Source organism: Typopeltis vanoorti, chromosome 6, assembly GCF_054136105.1.
Source record: "Typopeltis vanoorti isolate ZY-2024b chromosome 6, IOZ_Tvanoo_1.0, whole genome shotgun sequence".
Classification (NCBI taxonomy): domain Eukaryota; kingdom Metazoa; phylum Arthropoda; class Arachnida; order Uropygi; family Thelyphonidae; genus Typopeltis; species Typopeltis vanoorti.
The window spans coordinates 131576769-131597497 of record NC_143554.1 but is presented as its reverse complement, the minus strand read 5'-3'; the positions used below and the strand labels follow the sequence as shown (position 1 = coordinate 131597497).

Sequence of the window (20729 nt, the reverse complement as noted above, 5' to 3'; positions counted from 1 at the left end):
ATCAGTCTGTTTGACTTGTAATGACGTCTAGGTAGTACTTGTTTTTTTTTTCCATCTAATCTGGTGTAAAGGGGTGTCCAAAGCATGGTTTGTCAGTCCCTACATGCCATAATGACAGTGGCGATTGTATTTTTTGTTTTCTGAAGTGGATATCAAAAGCCCTTCTTGCCTGTCCATAATAAGCCAGGTCACAAGCAAACAAGGTTTGCACGTGAAGTATCTTCACAATTAGGCTTACATATAGAGACTACTGACTTTATAATACTTTTTACAACACACTTCCTTTTGGACATGTAGATCATTATGCATTATGATAAAGCATCACTACCCAGACCAGTTTCAACCTTTGTTGAGTTCTTATCAGTGCGATTAAGACTGAGGAAATACTGAGCTTAAATCGGTGCGAAAGTCGTATATTTTTCATATGATTTCTGTACTGATTTAAGCTCAGTATTTCCAGTGCAAGCAGGAACCTTTAACTAGATTGAATAAGATTTGTAACCACAGATATGAGAGTTCTGAGAAATTAGGGGAGTGAGCAGATGGTAGGAATAGCAGAATGATATTAAAAATGAAGATATTGGGAAGGGCCTTGAGATTGTTAGCATTCAAGAATGTGTGAGCACAGTTAATCTAAAGTGATATCAGTCACTTAAACAGAATGGGCAAGGAAAGATTAGAAAAACAGGCATTTGATGCCTCTTTTGCTAATCTTTCATCAAATGCTCTGGGTCTTTTTCCCCTCTACTATCTTGGCAGGAAAAGGAACCACAAGAAGACCAAAAAGTAGGTGGATTGATGCAGTCAGAAGACTGCATCAATTAGATATTGCATTTTGGCCTTAGAAGGCCAAAATACAATATCTAATAATATTGGTGTCCTGACAGATAACAGAATAACTTGGAGGAATATTGTTGACAGGACATCAATAATAATGTATGATTGTGTAGTACTGTCACTGTATCCTTTACACTCCTCTTGAAGGTACATATCAAGAAACTGATAATGATGATGATGATAAAATTTAATTTATCACATTAAGAGCTCATTGATAATGCATTATCATAGCATCATTTTGGAATCTCCTTGGGAAAAACTGAAGAAAAGACTTCTCCTTCACACACACACGCACACAGAGAGAGAGAGAGATGATGGGAATGGCAGAATCACATTAAAAATGCCAAATCACAAAAAAAAAAAATATTAAAAAAAAGCCAGCCGCTGGCCGAGTGATTAGAGTATCTGTACTCTCCAGCCAAAAGGCTGCAGGTTCGAATCTGCCTTGGGCATGGATGTTGCGATTGTCTCTGGAAAAACTGGTGGTGGTTGTCGGCGGTAGATATCGTTGGTGTAGTTGCAGTCAGTTGGTAGATTGAGTGGTGGAGACAGAGTTGTAGAGCAGGTGTCCTCCCTCGATGAGTCTTTGGACTCCCTGTAGGTGTCTAATAATAATAATAATAATAAAATGATGATATTGGAAAGGGACTTGAGATTATTGGCATTTAGGAATGTATGAGCACAGCTAATCTAAGGTGTAATTGGTCACTTTAACAGGCATAAACACATTAACAAATCTTCCCTCTGAAAATATATATAATAAATCCTTAATCCTATGTACAAAGAAAGCACTAGCACATATAATAAATCCTCAAAAACATTTCTGGACATACTAATGCATCATTTATTGCTATGTCATAAATTGTATTTCTTGTTCTTCCAGTAGATCTCTTATACTATGAGAACTTTCTTCTATACACAGTATATATCGTGTGTGTGTGTGGGGGGGTAACCAAATATTCTGACACACTTCAAGAATATACACTGGTGTCCAAAAGCTAAGGATGAACTTTTTTTACCTGTATATGAAAACATTTTCATAACTACAGCCAATTGTGAACATAAATTTATTGCCAGCATACTAATAAATTATATTACACTAAAAATGTGTTATAAATTTCGTACAAATTAAATTGCAATATGTTTTTGGCAAAAGTTACAAATTTCCTAAGGACATAGTTAAGGAATTAATGTACAGTGCTTATAGAAAACAATGCAGAGAAACATTTTAGTATGGAAAATGTTCACCTGAAATTGCGATGCAACTCTCACAACATCTACCATGCTTAGCACCAAGTGATTCAGGAGTTCTTGAAGCAAACTGGCCTACTACTCCTTCAGAGCAAGGATAAGGCGTTGTTTGTTTTCTGGAGGGGAATTTCGAGCAGCAATATGTCTCCCTGTTGCATCCCATCATACACGAGCAGTATCTTCACTGCTCGTGTATGATGTGGTGTGTCATTGACATTCATAAAAATGAATTCTTCACCTCCAGCACTACATAATAATCAAACATGACGTTGAAGAACTTTGTTGCAATATTATTCACCAGCCATAGTTCCTTTTTGTTGCTCGACACATCCATTAAGCATAATGCCTCTCCACACCATGACCCCAGCATCGTTGTATCTATCCCTTTCAAGAACATTCTCACTATGATAAATAGTAGCACTTTCATGCCAGATCAAGTGTTGTCTAGAACTGGAGAAAAGACTAAAATGACTCTCATCTATAAAGAGTACTACATTAGCCCATTGGTGTCTTGTCCAATTTTTACAACACCACTGAAAATGTGTGCTCTACGATGAGTTGTGGATAAAGGGACACAGATACAGACCTTCGGGAGTTTAGGTCTACTTGTCGCAGAGGTCTTGCCACAGTTTGTCGAGATATCCCTATATCTGTTATTGATGAAGCCGACTTGAAGCTGACATTGCTGTATTGATTATGTTTTGCTGTTATAACCATAAATCCATTTTCATGCTCTGTGGTAGAATGAGGGATGACCTCTTAGCAAACATCTGGAACACATTCCATTGGTTTGAAATGCTGCCCAGAGCCTATATACAATGCTGTATGAGATTCCAAAGTCTCTGGCAATATCAGTGATTTTGTGGCCCTCTTTAAGCTTTCCAGTAATTCTTTCCCGTGTGAAATCACATAGATGAAGTCTTTGAGACACTACGTAGCATCCAAGTTTGCAACTTTACTTCTTCACGAAAAGAGCTTCCCTCTTTTCGTGAAGATGCAGTCTGCATAGTGCAGCCTTTTGCCTTTTATCCTGTTGCGTGCTGCCATGTGATCCCTTTGTGTACAATTTGAAAATTTGAATGTGTACTTGTGTAAGTTATGCAAATTACCACAAGCTGATTCATCTAAATTTGTAGTTGTAATCTTCAGAAATAGCCTTTTTCCTTAGGTTTTGGTCACCAGTGTATAAATTTGGAATGCATTAAATACTTAGAAAAATGATAGATCAATGTGTAGGAAAGTTGTTGACATAATGCGGTATTTATTTATCAACAGAATTATTTTCTGTTGATAAATAAATCTTTATTTTTATAACAGAAAATAATTGCTTACTTTTTATTTTGAATGCAGATCCAAAGTATGTGAACAATCCAGAAATGTCTGATGTCCAGTTTCGAGTAGAAGGTCGAGTTTTTTATGCTCATAAAATCATTTTAGTTAATGCTTCACCCCGGTTTAAAGCTATGTTATCAACAAAATCCAGTGATGGAGTGCCTCCTGTTGTTCAGATTAATGATATTCGGTACGACATATTCCAGGTAAAATAAAGTCTTTATTTAAAATAAATGCTATAATTGCAAAAAATTTGATATATATTATGGATAGCCAATTAATGGCCTGCAGGATATTAAAATACAGAGTTTCCACAAAAGAATGCCAATATTTTAAAGTCAAAAGTTTTTCAAATGAAACTGTTAATAATTATGTAATCTAAGATAGTTTTCACCTATTCAAGAGATCTGGACACATATACCCATCCCATTCTAATCAATAAATGTCAGGATGAAAACGGTTCAACCACAAAGTTCAACTATACTATGCATAATTTATAGTGACTGATGTGCAATGAGAGGTTAGGCAAATCTATCAGAGATCCATTTGATGAATGATAAAGCAGTCATTAAGCATGTTTATGAGTCATTTTCCTGAAGTCAACTACCTGAGAAACTTTGAAGTTAGGCTTTCTTCACTCCACTTTCTGCAACTAATTATTGAAACTATCTACAACTTATAAGTTGTAGATAGTCCAGCATATCAATAGACATGCCTGTGTTGAATTGACTATGATGTGTAAAAGGAATAACTTCCTCAACAGAGTTTTGAGTTTTTAATGGCATTTATGGCATAATAAAGTTTATTAGACACACATATTATTATTATTATTATTATTACCCCAAGAACTCATGGAGTCAAAGACTCAACTGGGAGGTCCTTTTATCACACACACATCTCATCATACCGTGTCTTAAACACACTCAAACTCCTTGCAGACACCACACTCTCAGACAAGGCATTCCAATCATTCACACCTCTGCATGAAAAAATCCTGCCTCTCATTCCCCTACTCATACCCTCTTTATACAGTTTTCAGGTAATAATATATAATAATTTTATTACTGCAATTTTGTTAAACAATAATTTTATTACTGCAAATATTTCGACCAGAAACTAACTGGTCATCATCAGTGCATCAGCATGATCATAAGGTGAAGCTAGAACAAAGAATGTTAATTCTGTTTAATCTTGTACTTTGGACAAACAGGATATTCTAAACAGTAAAACAGGACATGATAAATTGCTCGTGTCTGAGTAATTTATCATGTTATGATTAAGTTGGATAAAGGGAATGGATATACTGGAATATTAATATTACAAAACTATGATACTGTTTGACATTGCTAAGGCATTTGACAGGATACCACATGAAAGGCTGTCACATAAATTAGATGGTGTAGGACTGGAATATAAACCATTAACTTTGATAATTAAACATGAACTAATGAACAGCTATCAGAAATTAAAGATCGTTGATTTACATTTATATAATTTAGGGATGGTGGTGAATCTGCCAGATTTAAGATGACCAGCAGTGTTCCCCATGGATTAATCCTCAGACAATCATAGTTCATTCTATACACCAATGATATTGGGAAGGACAGGACAGGAGATGTTCTCTTTTTTTTTTTTTTGCTAATGATGTAAAAGAAGGCTGGCTGTATAATCAGGGATACTGCTGATATGCTCCACTTGCAGAACAACTTGAATAGACTGGCACTATGGACAAACGATAATGATTGTCAATTCAAAAATTTAAGTGTAAAATTATGCAGTACATTGTGATGAGATTTCCAATGTCATATGTTGATGAATTATGCTTAGAGAAACTGATGAGGTTAAGGATCTTGGAGTTATGGTGGATAAGAAGTTACAAAGCTCAAAAGTCACATAGCAGATATTACAAACACAACTCAGGGGATAATTGCAATGCTGAAATAAACATTGACATATAAGGATAAGGAGGTCATTTTTGCCTCTTTTCAAAGCCTCAATAAAACCACACTGGGACCCCTGTGTTGATTTGGTCTCCTGGGTTCCCAAGGGATGATGTAACTGTGGAAAGGATGCAGAGAGGAGTCACAAAGATGATATGAGGATTATGGAATATAGATTATGAGGACAGATTGAGAGTATTTGGACTGCAGACACTGGTAAACAAGAGAAGGATGATATGATGGAGACCTATAAACTTCTGAAAGGATGTTATGAAATACCAGCTGATAAAATTTTCCATTATATGGAAGATGGGGAGAGGACAAGGGAGCATCTGTGGAAGTTTGCATGTATGAGTGAGTGGAGGAGCTCACCTGTTGAAGTGATGAGTGCATTTAACAAGAATGAGTTTAAGAAAAGTTATGACAGCTGGTGTAGGTGATGTGTGGCCTCCTTCATTGAGTTCTTGACTCCCTGGAGGTCTTTGATGATGATGATGATGATAATAACAACAAAAATAATAATAGTTTTAAGTATTATTAAATGAAATAAGCAGTAATAGAACAGTTCATTATTCAAGAAAATATTCAAGAGAAATGCTATTAGAAGTATATATCAATACCTCAGGTAGGAAAAAAAAACCAACAGAAACCTGAAAGGGGAAGACAGCTAAAATAAATAACGTTTGACCAGAAATACTCGCCAGCCTGGTTGGCTGAGTAGTTAGTGTATCTGCTCTCCAGCCAAGGGCATGGATGTTTGTGATTGTTCTACTAGCTTTTTCTGGAAAGGGCATCTGTGACCCTACCACTTTTCCTAGCAGAAGGCTTTACTCCCAAAATCCAGTGAAGTATGGAGTGACCATGTGGCATCCAGTGACATTCACATGTGAATAACTAACTAACAGAAATACAAATATGGGTGTATAAAAGTTTTAGGTGACTATACTGCATAGTTCAGAATGACAAAATCCAGATAATTCCAGATTAAAGTTCATAGTGTAGTCATAAGAAAGGAAAATAAGACAGCCTCTGTTTGGCCTGTCAGAATTAGATTTTTATTTCAAGATATAGTTGAGAAATGCTGGAAATTATAGAAGGATCTGTATTTACATTTTGTCAATTTAAAAAAGGCATATGATAAGAAGTGCTAAAAGAAAAGTGCTTAGAAAGCTGCCATTATATGGGGTAAATGAGACATTATATATAGTCTATATTTAAATAGTAAGTCACCAGTTAAAATTGAAAGCTGTAGGGTCATAATTTGATGCCAGCTAAGTAAAAAAAGGATACATGCTATTGCCACTGTTATTCATCATCTATATGGATTACTCTACACTTGTTTAAATATAAACAGCTAATAAGCTTCATTTCAGCGATATAAACAATATTTTAAATTAAGGGGATATAAAATCCACATTGTTTCAAAACCGAATAAGAAACTCAAAGATTGGAATCAGAGAGTTTCATGCCGAATATAGTAAACTATAAAGTATCGGCGACACTAGCATGAGCTAATGCAAGTGACCCTAGTACGTAGTACTGTACCGGACAACTCATTGCAAAGGTGGGGAAAGTTCAGATTACTATTCTTAGGTATTTTCCATAATGTAAAAACACATTTCCTAGGAAATGTATGCTGTTATTACATTATGGAGGGAGGTCACTACCCAGACCGGTTTCAGCCGGTCTGGGTAGTGAACTCCATGAAACTCTCTGATTCCAATCTTTGAGTTTCTTATTCAGTTTTGAAACAATGTGGATTTTATATCCCCTTAATTTAAAATATTGTTTATATCCCTGAAATGAAGCTTATTAGCTCTTTATATTTAAGTAACTTAATGGTTGCACCTCTTTGGAAACTAGTATAGCAGAGTATATAAGTTATTTTCGCTATACACTTTGGTATTATGGTCTAGCTACTCACTGATGAAGCCTCAAAAAAGGCTGAAACAGGTCTGGGTAGTGACCTCCCTCCATAATGTAATAACAGCATACATTTCCTAGGAAATGTGTTTTTACATTATGGAAAATACCTAAGAATAGCGATCTGAACTTTCCCCACCTTTGCAACGAATTGTCCGGTATAGTACTACATACTAGGGTCACTTGCATTAGCTCACGCTAGTGTCGCCGATACTTTATAGTTTACTATATTCGGCATGAAACTCTCTGATTCCAATCTTTGAGTTTCTTATTCGGTTTTGAAACAATGTGGATTTTATATCCCCTTAATTTAAAACTCTACACTTGGATATACTCTATCCACGGTCGCCTTATATATCACCGTCAGGTATTCAGTCTGGGACCTGATAAATTTATAAGATTATGTTAATGCTCTGGCTAATTTTTACTCTGTGTAATTACCAATACAGGGTAAAAATTAGCCAGATATTACTTCATCAGTGATACATACTTATTAGTATTGTTTTTCTAACCTCCATGGAATCATAAGGCTCATCCTGGGAGGTCAATGCTAGACAACACAAAGTCCATTTGTACTAGATTCTCCTTAAACTCATCCACAATCTGTACTTTTAACACCTTCTCAGGCAATGCATTCCATGTGCTCCTATCACCCTCCATGCTAAAAACTGACTTCTTACCCACTACTTTCTTTTACAACTTCCATGGATAGCCCACGTTCTATCATATGAAAAATCCCCATATCAATTGAATAATAACCCTACAACAGCTTAAATGTTCTCAATCATATCCTGCCTCCCCCCCCCCATCCTCTATCCACCAAACTCTATAGTTTACATGCCTTGAGCCTATCCTCATAACCAACATTGTATAGTCCTGATGTCATTTTCATTAGCCATCTTTGCACCCTCTCCTAGGTTATTTTATCCTCTTCACATCCCAGTGACCAGATCTGAGCACAGAAATCCAGATGTGGTATGATCAAAATTAAAAGAGTGGTAATCACAATGTGACTACCACCCTTTTATCTCTTATTATCAATGTCTTTTTCAATATTACAGTAATTCTCAAGAGGACATATTGCAACAACCTTTGCAACATGTCCTCCAAACTTCAAATCTACACTCACCCCAAGATCTGTTGCTTCCACTACTTCTAGTATAAATCCACTAAATGAGCATCCAATCTGTGGATGGGATGATTCATATTTCAAAACTTTACATTTAATTGTATTAAACTCATAGTCCCATTGATTTTTCCACCTTTCCAGCTTATCCAAATCATCTTGAAGAACCAAAATATCAGCACTATTACTGATAACCCTCCCATCACATCATCTGTGAGCAACTGAATATTTCCTAATCCAGTAATAACATCATTGTTACAAAGACTGTACAGTAATGGTCCCAGTACTGAATCCTTTGGAACTCCACTTGTAACCTTCCTACTCCATGATACTGCTTTCCCATATACAGCTGTCTGATATCTATCAGAAAGCCAGTCACCAATTTAGTTTTCTACTTGTATGGAAATGTGATTTCTGTATTGATTTAGTTCTTCTAGAATTCAACTAGAATAAATATCATCTAGTGGGTGCTTACTGTTCTTGATATTCACTGCTTGAGACTGATGCACTGTTTTCTCATATCAAGCAGTGCTAAGGTTTGCCATGTGATGGACTTTTGTCTGTAGTTGTGCCTTGCCTGGAATAGTATTGTTTACTGGAATGCAGTATCCTGCAGTGATTAAGATTTAGAATGATAAGAAAGTGAACCTTTTAGATTGCTCATGGTTTTGTGGGGCAGTTTTTGGGACCTCTGGGACTTTTTTTTTATTATTATACCCAAAGAAAGGTAAAAACTGGTATTAGTGACCCTTTCTCCTAATATAGGTAATATATGCATCTGGGAGGGTGTGTGCAGCAAATTATTCTTCAATAATTTGATGTAACTTCAGAACCTCTGTATGCATGTAGTCTATTCATGAAGCCACTTGAACAGTGTGTAAACGTTTGTTTACTCACACTTGAGTTGTCTGGTGGAACTAATGCAGAGACCCAGTATCTTGAACAGATTTAGGTTTAGAGTGATGAAAGATTGATCTTTTTTAGATTACCCATAGTTTACTCAGCTTTTGGAGCCACTTTTTAAACAAAGCACACCTTAATAAAGTTAACCAGTTAGTAAATTATACTTGACAAGAATATAATTTCTTGTCAAGTATAATTTACTGTCTAACCCAATCCACAATCTGCACTTTTACCACCTTCTCAGGCAATGCATTCTATGTGCTCCTATCACCCTCCATGCTAAAAACTGACTTCTTACCCACTACTTTATTTTGCAACTTCCATGTGGCCCACATTCTATCATATGAAAAATCTCCCCATATCAATTGAATAATAACCCTACAACAGCTTAAATGTTCTCAATCATACCCCCCCCCCTTTTTTTTAACCTTTTTTAAACAAAGCACACCTTAATAAAGTTAACCAGTTAGTAAATTATACTTGACAAGAATATAATTTCTTGTCAAATATAATTTACTGTCTAACCCACCAAAAAACTTGATACACTAGATTAAAATATATGTAAGTAAAAACATTCCAGACAGTATGGCTAACCGAAGTCAAACCATACATGTTTTCTAACCTTTATTCAAAAATAGGAGTCAAGTTTCATTTTGAATTTCACATAAGAATGCATAAAATTGTCTTTATTACCTGATGTTATAGCACAACTACTTTCAGTAACTTTTCCTTTTTTTGTTATTGTTGCTTTACAGTTAGTAATGCAGTACCTATATAAAGGAGGATGTGAAGATTTTGAAGTGGATCAAAATGATGTACTGGAAGTAAGTATTTCTTAATAATCTATTTTAAAGATCTGCAACATTTTCATAATACCTGTGGACAACATTCACATTTTGGCATCTATTATGATGACATAACATGTCAAAGTAAACTAGCTATTAGGTGTTCTTTTTTCAACTTGGATGAAAGCCTCCCCCAATTTTCTCCATTCCTTTCTATTCTTCTTTAGGCTTTATTCATCCATCGTACTCCAGCAATCCTTACAATTTTGTTTTGCTATCTCTTCTTTCCCCCCCCCCCCATAATATGCATGATATGTATAGCTTGTGTATGCTGTTTTGTGTTCTTGCACAAATTACTGCAGCCATGAATGCTCTGGTAGAAAGAATTAACTGATAGGAGGAACAGCTCTTTTCAACACTCTACTGTTCTTTTCTGTCAGTATAACCATTTATTTTCACCAAATAATTTGTCTTTTAATGATATCAGCCACAGTTGATCTTTGATGTTCTAATTATCTTGCACTCATATGAATTTAACTAATATACGCCAGTATATATCATGTAATGGTAAGCACTGCCAATTTCCAGTATGTACACAACTGTTGCCTTTGATATTGTCAAACTGACGACTGACATTATCAATATGACAATGGAGTCTGTTATATCAGATTCATATTGGTTGTGAACTCTATTATTATTATTTTACAGCATCTCCATAGAATCCAGAGACTCATCGTGGGAGGCCCAAATCAACCATCATACACACAATCCTATCATACCTCCTTGAATCCATTCACTGTCAGGGAATTCGCAACCAATTCTGGCAATCCATTCCAGAATTGTTCCTTGCCCACAACTCTTCATGCAGAAAACTTGGTCCATGCACCCCCTATTAGCCACACTCTTACACAACTTCCATGGATGGCCCCTAGTTCTCTGACTATTTGTCATATATTGAAAAATTTCACTCGCATCAATTTTATAAAACCACTTTAATATCTTAAAAGTTTTTATCATATCCCCTCTTTTCCACTTATCAACTAAACTTTGTAATAGAAACCTTCAATCTATCCTCGTAGGGAGTATTTCACGGACCTGTCACCATCTTGGTCGTTCATCTCGGCCTGGTTGGCTGAGTGGTTAGTGTATGCACTCTCCAGCCAAAAGGCCACAGGTTTGAATCCTGTTGTGGGTATGGATGTTTGTGATTGTCTGTGAAAATACTAATGGTGGTGGTGGGTGATAGATAGCATTGGTGTAGTTGTGGATTGAGTGGAGACGGAGAGTTTTAGAGGATGCCCTCCCACGATAAGTCTTTAAACTCCCTGTAGGTGTCACGTAATAATAATAAAATAATAATCTCTGAATCCTTTCAACCATCTCCTTGGTCCTCAAGAAACCCAGGCTACCAAATCTGCATACAAGATGTGGCCAAATCATAGCCTTATAAAGAGCAATAATAACTTACTTATCTTTATGTGTTAGCATGTTTTTCAACAACCAAGTAATTAGTTGAGCAATTTTACCAACTTTTGCAATATGCCCTCTGAACTTCAACTCTTTGTCCACAATTATCCTTGACTCCCTAGCCTCATCAATAGTATGCATAAGCAAATAGAAGAAATGAATGGAAGGAGGGTAATTATTATGGGTGATTTCAATTATGGTAACATTGACTGGAAAGAGGAGAGGGCACATGGGAGGAAGGAATTGGATTTTATGCAGTTATTAAGGGACAACTATCTACGGCAACATGTATTGGAAAATACCAGGGGGCAGAGAGTGCTGGACCTAGTAATTGCAACTGAGAATGTAGCTGTAACGAACATGACCATGTTGCCACCAATTGGTGAGAGTGACCATAAGGTCATGACTTGGGAGGTGGCTAAAGGAGTCGAATTTACAATTAAGACAGGGTATATGTGGAATTATCGGGCTGGTAAGTATGACAAGCTTAGGTGTGTGCTTGGCTCAATGCCATGGCATGTAAAACTGCAAGGGCTGGATGTTGATGGTGCATGGGAGGTGGTTAAGAACTGTTTGCAGGAGGCAATGGTTGACTGTATACCAAGAGTCCGAATAATAAATCAGGTAGGGGTTAAATGGATGAATAACACTATTAAGCTTGAGCTGCAAAAAAAGAAACAATTGTGGAGGGAATTTAAGGAGAAGGGTGACCATCAGGTGCATGAACAGTATAAAGCTCAGGCCAGGATGGTAACAAGGGTGGTAAAGCAAAAGAAAAGCAAAAGCAGATTACGAAAGGAAATTTGCCATGCAGGCTAAAGAGAATCCCAAACAGTTTTTTCAATATGTTGCAAGTAAAAGGAAAAATGCTCATGGTAGAATGATCTTAAAAAATGCTGAGGGTAGGGAGGTAACTGAATCAGTCGATGTTGTGGAATTACTGAGCGAGCACTTTGCAAGAGTATATCATCCAGGTGGTGGCTTTACGGAAATGGAGGAACCAACAGCTTATACTGGAATTGTGATGAATGAGGTAGAGGTAACTAGTCTATTACAGAACCTCAATGTCAATACATCTGTGGGATTGGATGGTATACCAGCTTGTGTCGTACGTGAAGTGGCCAAAGAATTGTCAGTGCCCTTGACCATTATGTTTAATTTGAGCCTCAGGACTGGGTCAGTCCCAAGGGGGTGGAAAGAGGGGAAAATAGTTCCACTGCACAAAGGTGGTTCCAAGGCTGCTGTTGAAAATTACCGGCCAATCAGCATAACAGGAATCATTATCAAGGTCTTAGAGAAAATAGTCAAGAGGAAAATACAAGATTGGATAGAAGAAAATGGGATACTGTATCGGGGACAGCATGGTTTTGTGAAGGGTAGGTCATGCCTCAGTAACTTGCTCACGTATTATAACACAGTGACGGCTGAACTGGATAAGGGTAATGGGTTTACAGTGATTCTGCTGGACCTTGCTAAGGCCTTTGACAGGATACCACATGGAATTCTAATCAGTAAATTGCAGCATATGGGAATGGACATAGGGTTGGTGAGATGGATAGGAGGGTGGTTGACGGAGAGATATCAGAGAGTGGTTTACTCAGGAGTAGAGTCCACTAGACGGCCTGTGACTAGTGGTGTACCACAAGGATCTGTTCTTGGACCACTGCTGTTTAATTTGTTCATAAATGATATAGGAAAGGATCTGAGAGGAACAGTTCATTTGTTTGCGGATGATGCAAAGTTGGGTAGGGCAATAGTGAATGCAGATGACGTCAAAATTTTGCAGGATGATTTGGATAGATTGGAGGTCTGGGCTAGGGAGAATGGATGTCAATTTAATGTGGCAAAATGTAAGGTTATGCATTTTGGGGTGAAAAGATGGGAGGCAGTTTACTGCATTGGTGGAACCGTGCTCCAGGAAATTGATGAGGCACGAGATTTAGGAGTGTTGGTGGATAAGGAATTGAAATTTAGGGGACACATTGCAAAAGTGGCCAAATCAGCTCATCAAATCACTTGGTTGCTGAAGAATACGTTGACAAGCAGAGACAAGCAGGTTATTGTTCCTCTGTATCGAGCCTTGATAAGACCTCATCTCGACTACTGTGCTCAGATTTGGTCACCTAGGTTTCTTCTTGATGGGGAGGAGGTGGAGAGGATCCAGAGGCGAGTGACCAAGATGATAGCAGGTCTGTGGAATGAACCGTATGAGAACAGGTTGAGGATTTGTGGGTTGCAAAAATTGGTTGATAGGCGGAGGAGGGGAGATATGATTGAGACATTCAAATTACTGAAGGGTTTCTATAAAATTAATTCAGAAGATATTTTTGAGAACAGGGCTGGTTGTGAGAGGACTAGGGGACATCCATGGAAACTGGGCAAAAGTGTGGTTAGTAAAGGTGTTAGAGCTGGGTTCTTTACTTTTAGAGTAGTGAATGAGTGGAATGCGCTCCCTGAGTCTGTGGTGGATGCTGTGACAGTGAATGAGTTTAAGGCGAGGTATGATAGATACTGTATGAATGTCGAATAGTTGTGATGAAAATGATTTGGGGCCTCCCTCGATGAGTCTAATGACTCCCTGGAGTTGCCCGTAATAATAATAATAATTTCCATCAAACCAATACCATCAATAAACTAACGCCATATGCAACCATTTCAAATCAAAGTGCATAACATTACATTTTGCAACATTAAATTGACAATCATTATCCTTTGCCCACAATGCCAATTTACTTAAATCATCCTGCAGGATATCTACATCAGCTTTATCAACTATTGCTCTCCCCAGCTTTGCATCATTATCAAACAACTGAATATCCCCTCTTAAATCTTTCCCTATGTTATTGATATACAAATTAGACTATTCATCCTAGTACTGAACCCTGAGGCACTCCACTAGTCACTATCGTTCTCCTAGACTCCACTGCACCATATAACTACTGTCTGGTGTCTGTTCATCAGCCATCCTCCCTATCCATGCTACTAGCCTCATATCCATTTCCATTCTCTCCAGTTTTTGTAATAGTTTTCCAAGTGGTATTTTGTCCAATGCCTTGGCAAAATCGAGCAGTATCATTGTGTGGCCATTACCTTTATCCAATTCTGCTATCACTTTATTATAAAATGTGAATAAGTCACTAAAACAGAATGTACCTTTTACAAAGCCATGCTGCCCACTATAAAGTATCACATTTCTATTCACTAACTGTTGTGTTGTATTTTACCTTTCACCAACTTTTCCAATACTTTAACAACCACTTCTGATATATTAATTGGTCTGTAGTTTGCCATCTCTGTCTTGGAGCCACCTTTATGCAATGGTACTATCTTACCCTCTTTTCCACTCACTTGGAACCCTGCCAGAGCTGAGACTTAGATTGAACAACTTTGTCAGAGGCAATCCCAATTGCACATTCACGTAGTACAAGGGGATAACATGCCATCCAGTCCCACTGCTGTGTTCACATTCATATTTTTTAATATGCTGAATACCTCCTGTTCATCTACCTCAATGTTGAGGTAGATGAACAGGAGGTGTTCACTCAGCAACTCAACTATTTCTTTTGGTTCAGTCATGAGCATTGTTTAAAGTCATTCTACCATAGTCATTTTTTCCTCTTACTTGCTACATAACAAAAAAAAAAAAAAACTCTCTTGAGTTTATTTTGGCCTGTTTTGCTTAATCTCTCTTAGTCTGATTTGGCTTCCTTACCATACTAGTCACCCTTCTTGCTTGCACTTTGTACTGCTCATGTGTATGCTGATCACTTTTTCTTTATATTTCTTCCACAATGTTTTTTTTTTCACTCTTGCTTCATATCCCTATTCATCCACTTAATTTCAACTTGGTTTATCTTCCTGACCTTTGGTATGAAGTCTGATACTGCTACTCTCAAGCAATCTCCGACCACCACTATTGACATTCTCTCCTTGTAGCTTGTCAAGCTATGGCACTGTTCCAAGATGACCCGTGAGTCTCTCATAATCACCAGTCTTATAGTTGAACATTAACCCCTTCTTGACAGAGAACTCTATATGTTTGGCAACTTCCCAGAACAAGACTGCATGGTCACTCTCCCCAATTGGAGGCAGAGTGTCTACCTCAGTTATGGATACATCTTCTGATGCTATACCTTCAAACTCCTTCAAATCCCTATATAATATGTTTCATGTAACCATTTAAACATCTGGAAAGGCAAACTGTCCCTAAACCAGATTATTATTATGTGACACCTCCAGGGAGTCCAAAGGCTCATCAAGGGAGGATACCTACTCTACAACTCTCTGTCTCCACCACTCAATCCACCAACTACAACGAATCGCAACTACACCAGTGCCATCTGCCACCAACAGACAATTACAAACATCCATGCCCACAGCGGAATTCGAACCTGCAGCCTTTTGGCTGGAGAGGAGATATGCTAACTGCTCGACCAACCAGGCAGACACTGATAACAAATACCGTTACGTTGTTGTCTTTTTCAAATGAATTTTAATTCTGTTAAACAGTGCATTTATCTTAATAAAAATTTATAATCAATTCACAAAAGAAAGTCTTAACTTAATAATCAGAAAATGACACTTCTCACATGTTCATGTGAACATGTATTCATTAGTTTACAGGAGAAAGGGTAAGCTGAGAATTTGTCAGAAATGTGTGCTAATTAGACAGACAGAGGAGTGCAAAGTTTGAATATGGGCAAGATATCTAACAAAGGATCAAATGAGTTGATTGACATAAGGCATGCAAAAAAATAATGCAGTCGTGAGTAGAGGTAGTAATAGAGGTGAGAGAAAGGAAGAGTGAGCTAGGCCATATGAAAGTACTATAAAAAAAAACAGAAGAGTTGAGTATAATGATAGAATATCATGACTTTGGTAAGTACTTCATAATACAAAACATGTTGTAAAGACTGGAAACCCACTGAGTAAGAAAGGCAAAATGTGGAAGGGGTGCAACAACTACACCAGTGCCATCTACCACCAACAGACAATAGAGGTGAGAGAAAGGAAGAGTGAGATAGGCCATATGAAAGTAGTATAAGAAAAAAACAGAAGAGTTGAGTACAACGATAGAATATCATGACTTTGGCAAGTACTTCATAATACAAAACATGTTGTAAAGACTGGAAACCTACTGAGTAAGAAAGACAAAATGTGGAAGGGTGCAAAAGAATTTAAAAAAAGTGAAAAAAGATGTTGTAATATATTGTACTTCTGCAGTAGTTCAGGGGGGGGGGTGCTAGAAAAGCAAATAATGAAAGTATATTTTTTGGGAGTGAAGATTTGTGACATGACTGAAACTATATGTAAGTCAGGTAAAAACAAAACAAAGGAGAAATGATTGTATTAGTTGGATCAAAACAACCTAAAAGAAAATAAGATGGTACAAGAAAGTTGATATGAATGAGTTGTTGAATGAGGCAGGGCCAGTTTTATCATTAGGTGAACCTAGGCAATCACCTAGGGGCACTAAGACTTGTGTACATGTGCTTGTGTGAGTATGACAAAATATATATAGAGAGAGACAATGTATAGGGGCGCCTAAATTTTCTTTGCCTAGGGGTATCAGATACTCTCGGACCAGCCCTGGAATGGGGCAATGAGTGAAGAGCAAGAGTCAGACTTATCAAGGTTTGATGGGAATGAATTGAGAAGGAGAGCTGCAATTCCTAAATATTCAATGCATATGAAGGAGGAGAAATGGTATTCAGTATGTTGGGTGTGTGGAAGGTCTTTATTTAATAGTAGAAATGATTTGTACTTGCAGGATGGATTCACTTAATGAATTTGGTGTTGGTGATAGGAAAAATTCTCATTCAATGAAAATGAATATAAATAGTCAGCAAAATGTGGTACGATGAGTAGCTGTGTGAGAGCTTAGACACATCAAGATCATTATGAGAGAGAGAGTGTGAGAAAGAGAGATTGATAGTATGAAGGGATAACCCCAATGTCCTCATTTTGGTTGTTCAGCTTGAGTCTCACCACGAGCCCAGTTCTAATAAGGGGAAAGAGGGTAACATAATTCCATTATTCAACAATGGAACTAGGATGGAATAAGTCATTTCAGATCAGTCAGTATTTTAGGAGTGATCATTAGGTGTTGGAGAGGCTGATTATGATCAATATCCAGAGGTTAGGTAGATAGCACTTTGATCCTCTAAAAAAAAAGTACTGCACAACTTTGTTAAAAGTAAGTCTTGTTTTTACCATTTATTCACATTTTGTAATAGATATACTACAATATTATTATGATGATTGTTATTATCTGAGACCTCTAGAAAGTCAAGGACTCATTGTGGAAGGCCATACATCACTCATCCAGCTGTTCACATCTTCTCGTAAATTCATTCATGCTAGATGCACAAACAACACCAGTAGGCAAATTGATCTGTACACTTCCTACTCTGTGAGAGAAAAATCTAGTTCTCACCCTTTTCTGAACTGTACACAGCTTCCAAAAAACTTCATCAGTCAATATCATATAATGCACTTTCAGAAGTTTATAGCCCTCAATCATACCATCTCTCTCTCCTGTTTACCATTGTCTACAGAGAATTTATGGAATTTACACTCCATAATTCTGATAACATCTTCATTAACTCTTCATTTCACCTTTTCACAGCTTTATTATTATTATTATTATTATTAAACCCTCCATGTAGTCAGCAGACTCATCATGGGAGATTCATTCAATTGACAACATATTTATCGTACTGACTCTTAAAAGTGTTAACACGCCCTGCATTAAATACATAATTCAGTAATGCATTCCATTCATTCATTCATTCTAATTCTTTATGCAAAAAATCTACTCCCTACACCCCTCTTCACTACAATGTTATATAACTTCTAGGGATGGCCTCTGGTTTTTCCCTTCTTGCCTTATACTATTTTTATAACCCTCTCTAGATTAATCTGATAAAATCCCATCACTAATTTAACATCTTTTTCCCTCCTATCCACCAAACTCTGCAATTCACATTCCTTCAAGCTCTAAATAGCCAACATTCCAGAGTCCTGATACTGTCTTAGTCACTCAACCTTCTCCAACGTTTCCACATCACAATGAAAACTGGTGACCAAATCTGAGCACAATAGTCGAATTGTGGTCTGACCAATGCTTTACACAGTGGCACTATGATGCACATTCTTTGCAACACTTGCAATATGCCCTCTAAAATTCAGACTAGTGTCAACCATCACTCTCAGATCTCAAATCTCATCCACTTCCTGCAATACAGTGTTATCAATATAGTTCATAGCCTTATATTTCTGAACTCCAAAATGCAATACCTTGCACTTATTAATGTTAAAATTACAATCCCACTCATTTGTCCAAACCAGAAGTCTATTGAAAACTTCTTGAAGGGAATTAATATCAGCAGTGCTATTTATAATTCTCCCTAACCTTGCATCATTAACAATAAAAAACTAAAGATCCCCAGTCAGGCCACATGATATATCATTTACAAACAAGTTAACCAGCAGGGACTCGAGAACAGAACCATGGGGCACAGTACTGGTTACTCACCTTTTTTGAGATATTGCTCATACATGACTTACTGGTATCGTTCAGAGAGCCAATTTCCAATCCATCTAACCAATATACTATCTATTCCAATCCTCTGCAGCTTGTACACCACTCATGATGTGGTAATTCTATCAAACCACTAGAGTCAAGTCCAAGAATATCACTGTATATGATTCTCTCTTATTTAACATACTCATTACCTTAACTTAAAATGCAAGTAAATTGCTAACACAAGACCAACTATTTAAAAATCCATGCTCACCATCGTAGAGGATCTGATATTTCTAATCAATCTCTCCAACACCTTGACTACAACCAGGGCTGGCCTTCTCTATAAAGGGGCCCGGGTGCAAGAAACCTTTTGGGACCCTAAAATATTTTTCAAAGGTAAAAATTAAAGGATTTGAAATAAACATATTGTAAAACCTCTTACCTGCAAATGATTTTGGCACAGGAAAACAAAAAAAAACCACATTCGAAATATAACAGGTTAGCATAATGTTTACTGAACACAAACAAAAATATTAAATAATTAAAATAAATAAATATTTAACACAAACAAAAGTAACCTGGCTCACCAACTAGTGCACAAAAACTATTTACAATTAATTATTGTTTAAAGTAATAAAAAAAGTAATTTAAGCACATAAAAAAATAAATAGGTTTACTATTTAGGGGCCTAGTTTTACTAACATGTATATTGCATAATATGTATTTATTTAAATATGCGATTTTTTTTTGCTATGTCATTAATCATTTCTGAAAAATTACAATTTTTGGCAATTTCCTTTTTGATGCTTAATATAGCAAGTGCATCTAAGCGTTCTTCGCACATACTTGACCGAAGATAATTCTTTATCAATTTTAATTTGCTAAAAGAACGCTCTGCACTTGCTATAGTAACTGGTAACGTAAAGAAAATTTTCAATACAGTTAGCACATTTGGAAATAGTTCATTATAACTATTATTTAATATATTGCAATATGTCTTGCGTGTTATTTACATTTTTTTGGTCCAAGATCAATTCTCATAACAAATCAATTTCCTGGATTAAGTCTTCATTTACATCTTTACTATAATATTTTACAAAATTCCTTGAGCGGTTTTTCTAGTTCATTTTTTTCTAATGTTTTTATATCAGTGATTAATTTAAAATAAGAAATAACATTGGGTCTATTTTTAAATCTCTCATCTATTTGTACAATAACAGTATCAATCACAACATTGAAAAAGTGACATCTAAATTCCTCTACCGGGTTTAGTAAAACTTCTGCTAGTTTGGAAAATAATCTTTTCTTTTTCGAATACAGAGATATTATTATTACCAGGGGCCCTAAAATCCTGTTGATGAAATCCCATTAGTTATAAGCAAAATTAGAAGAAAATAAAAATGAATAAAAAATACGTTTCCACAAATGTGTACCAACTGTGCCCACTCGATCATGGGGCTCAGGTACATTGCACCCACTGCACCTCCAAGATGGCCCTGACAACAACTGCAGTTATACTGACTGGTCTATAATTGGAAACTTCTGTCCTAGAATCATGCTTATGGAGTGGTACTATTTTGCTTTCTTTCCACTCCTTAGGAACCTTACCTACTGGAGGACTTTCATTAAATAACCAG

The 20729-nt window shown here is 36.7% G+C and overlaps 1 protein-coding gene across 1 annotated transcript in view; it reads left to right on the top strand.

Annotated features, from left to right (window-relative positions):
* Positions 1 to 20729, top strand: part of LOC150105953 (ankyrin repeat and BTB/POZ domain-containing protein 2) — a 228455-nt gene that overhangs the window by 192147 nt on the left and 15579 nt on the right. Inside the window, exons 14-15 of the mRNA XM_090394597.1 lie at positions 3439 to 3626; positions 10068 to 10136. Coding sequence (XP_090250723.1) covers positions 3439 to 3626; positions 10068 to 10136 — 257 coding nt within the window. The remainder of the gene's footprint in view (positions 1 to 3438; positions 3627 to 10067; positions 10137 to 20729) is intronic.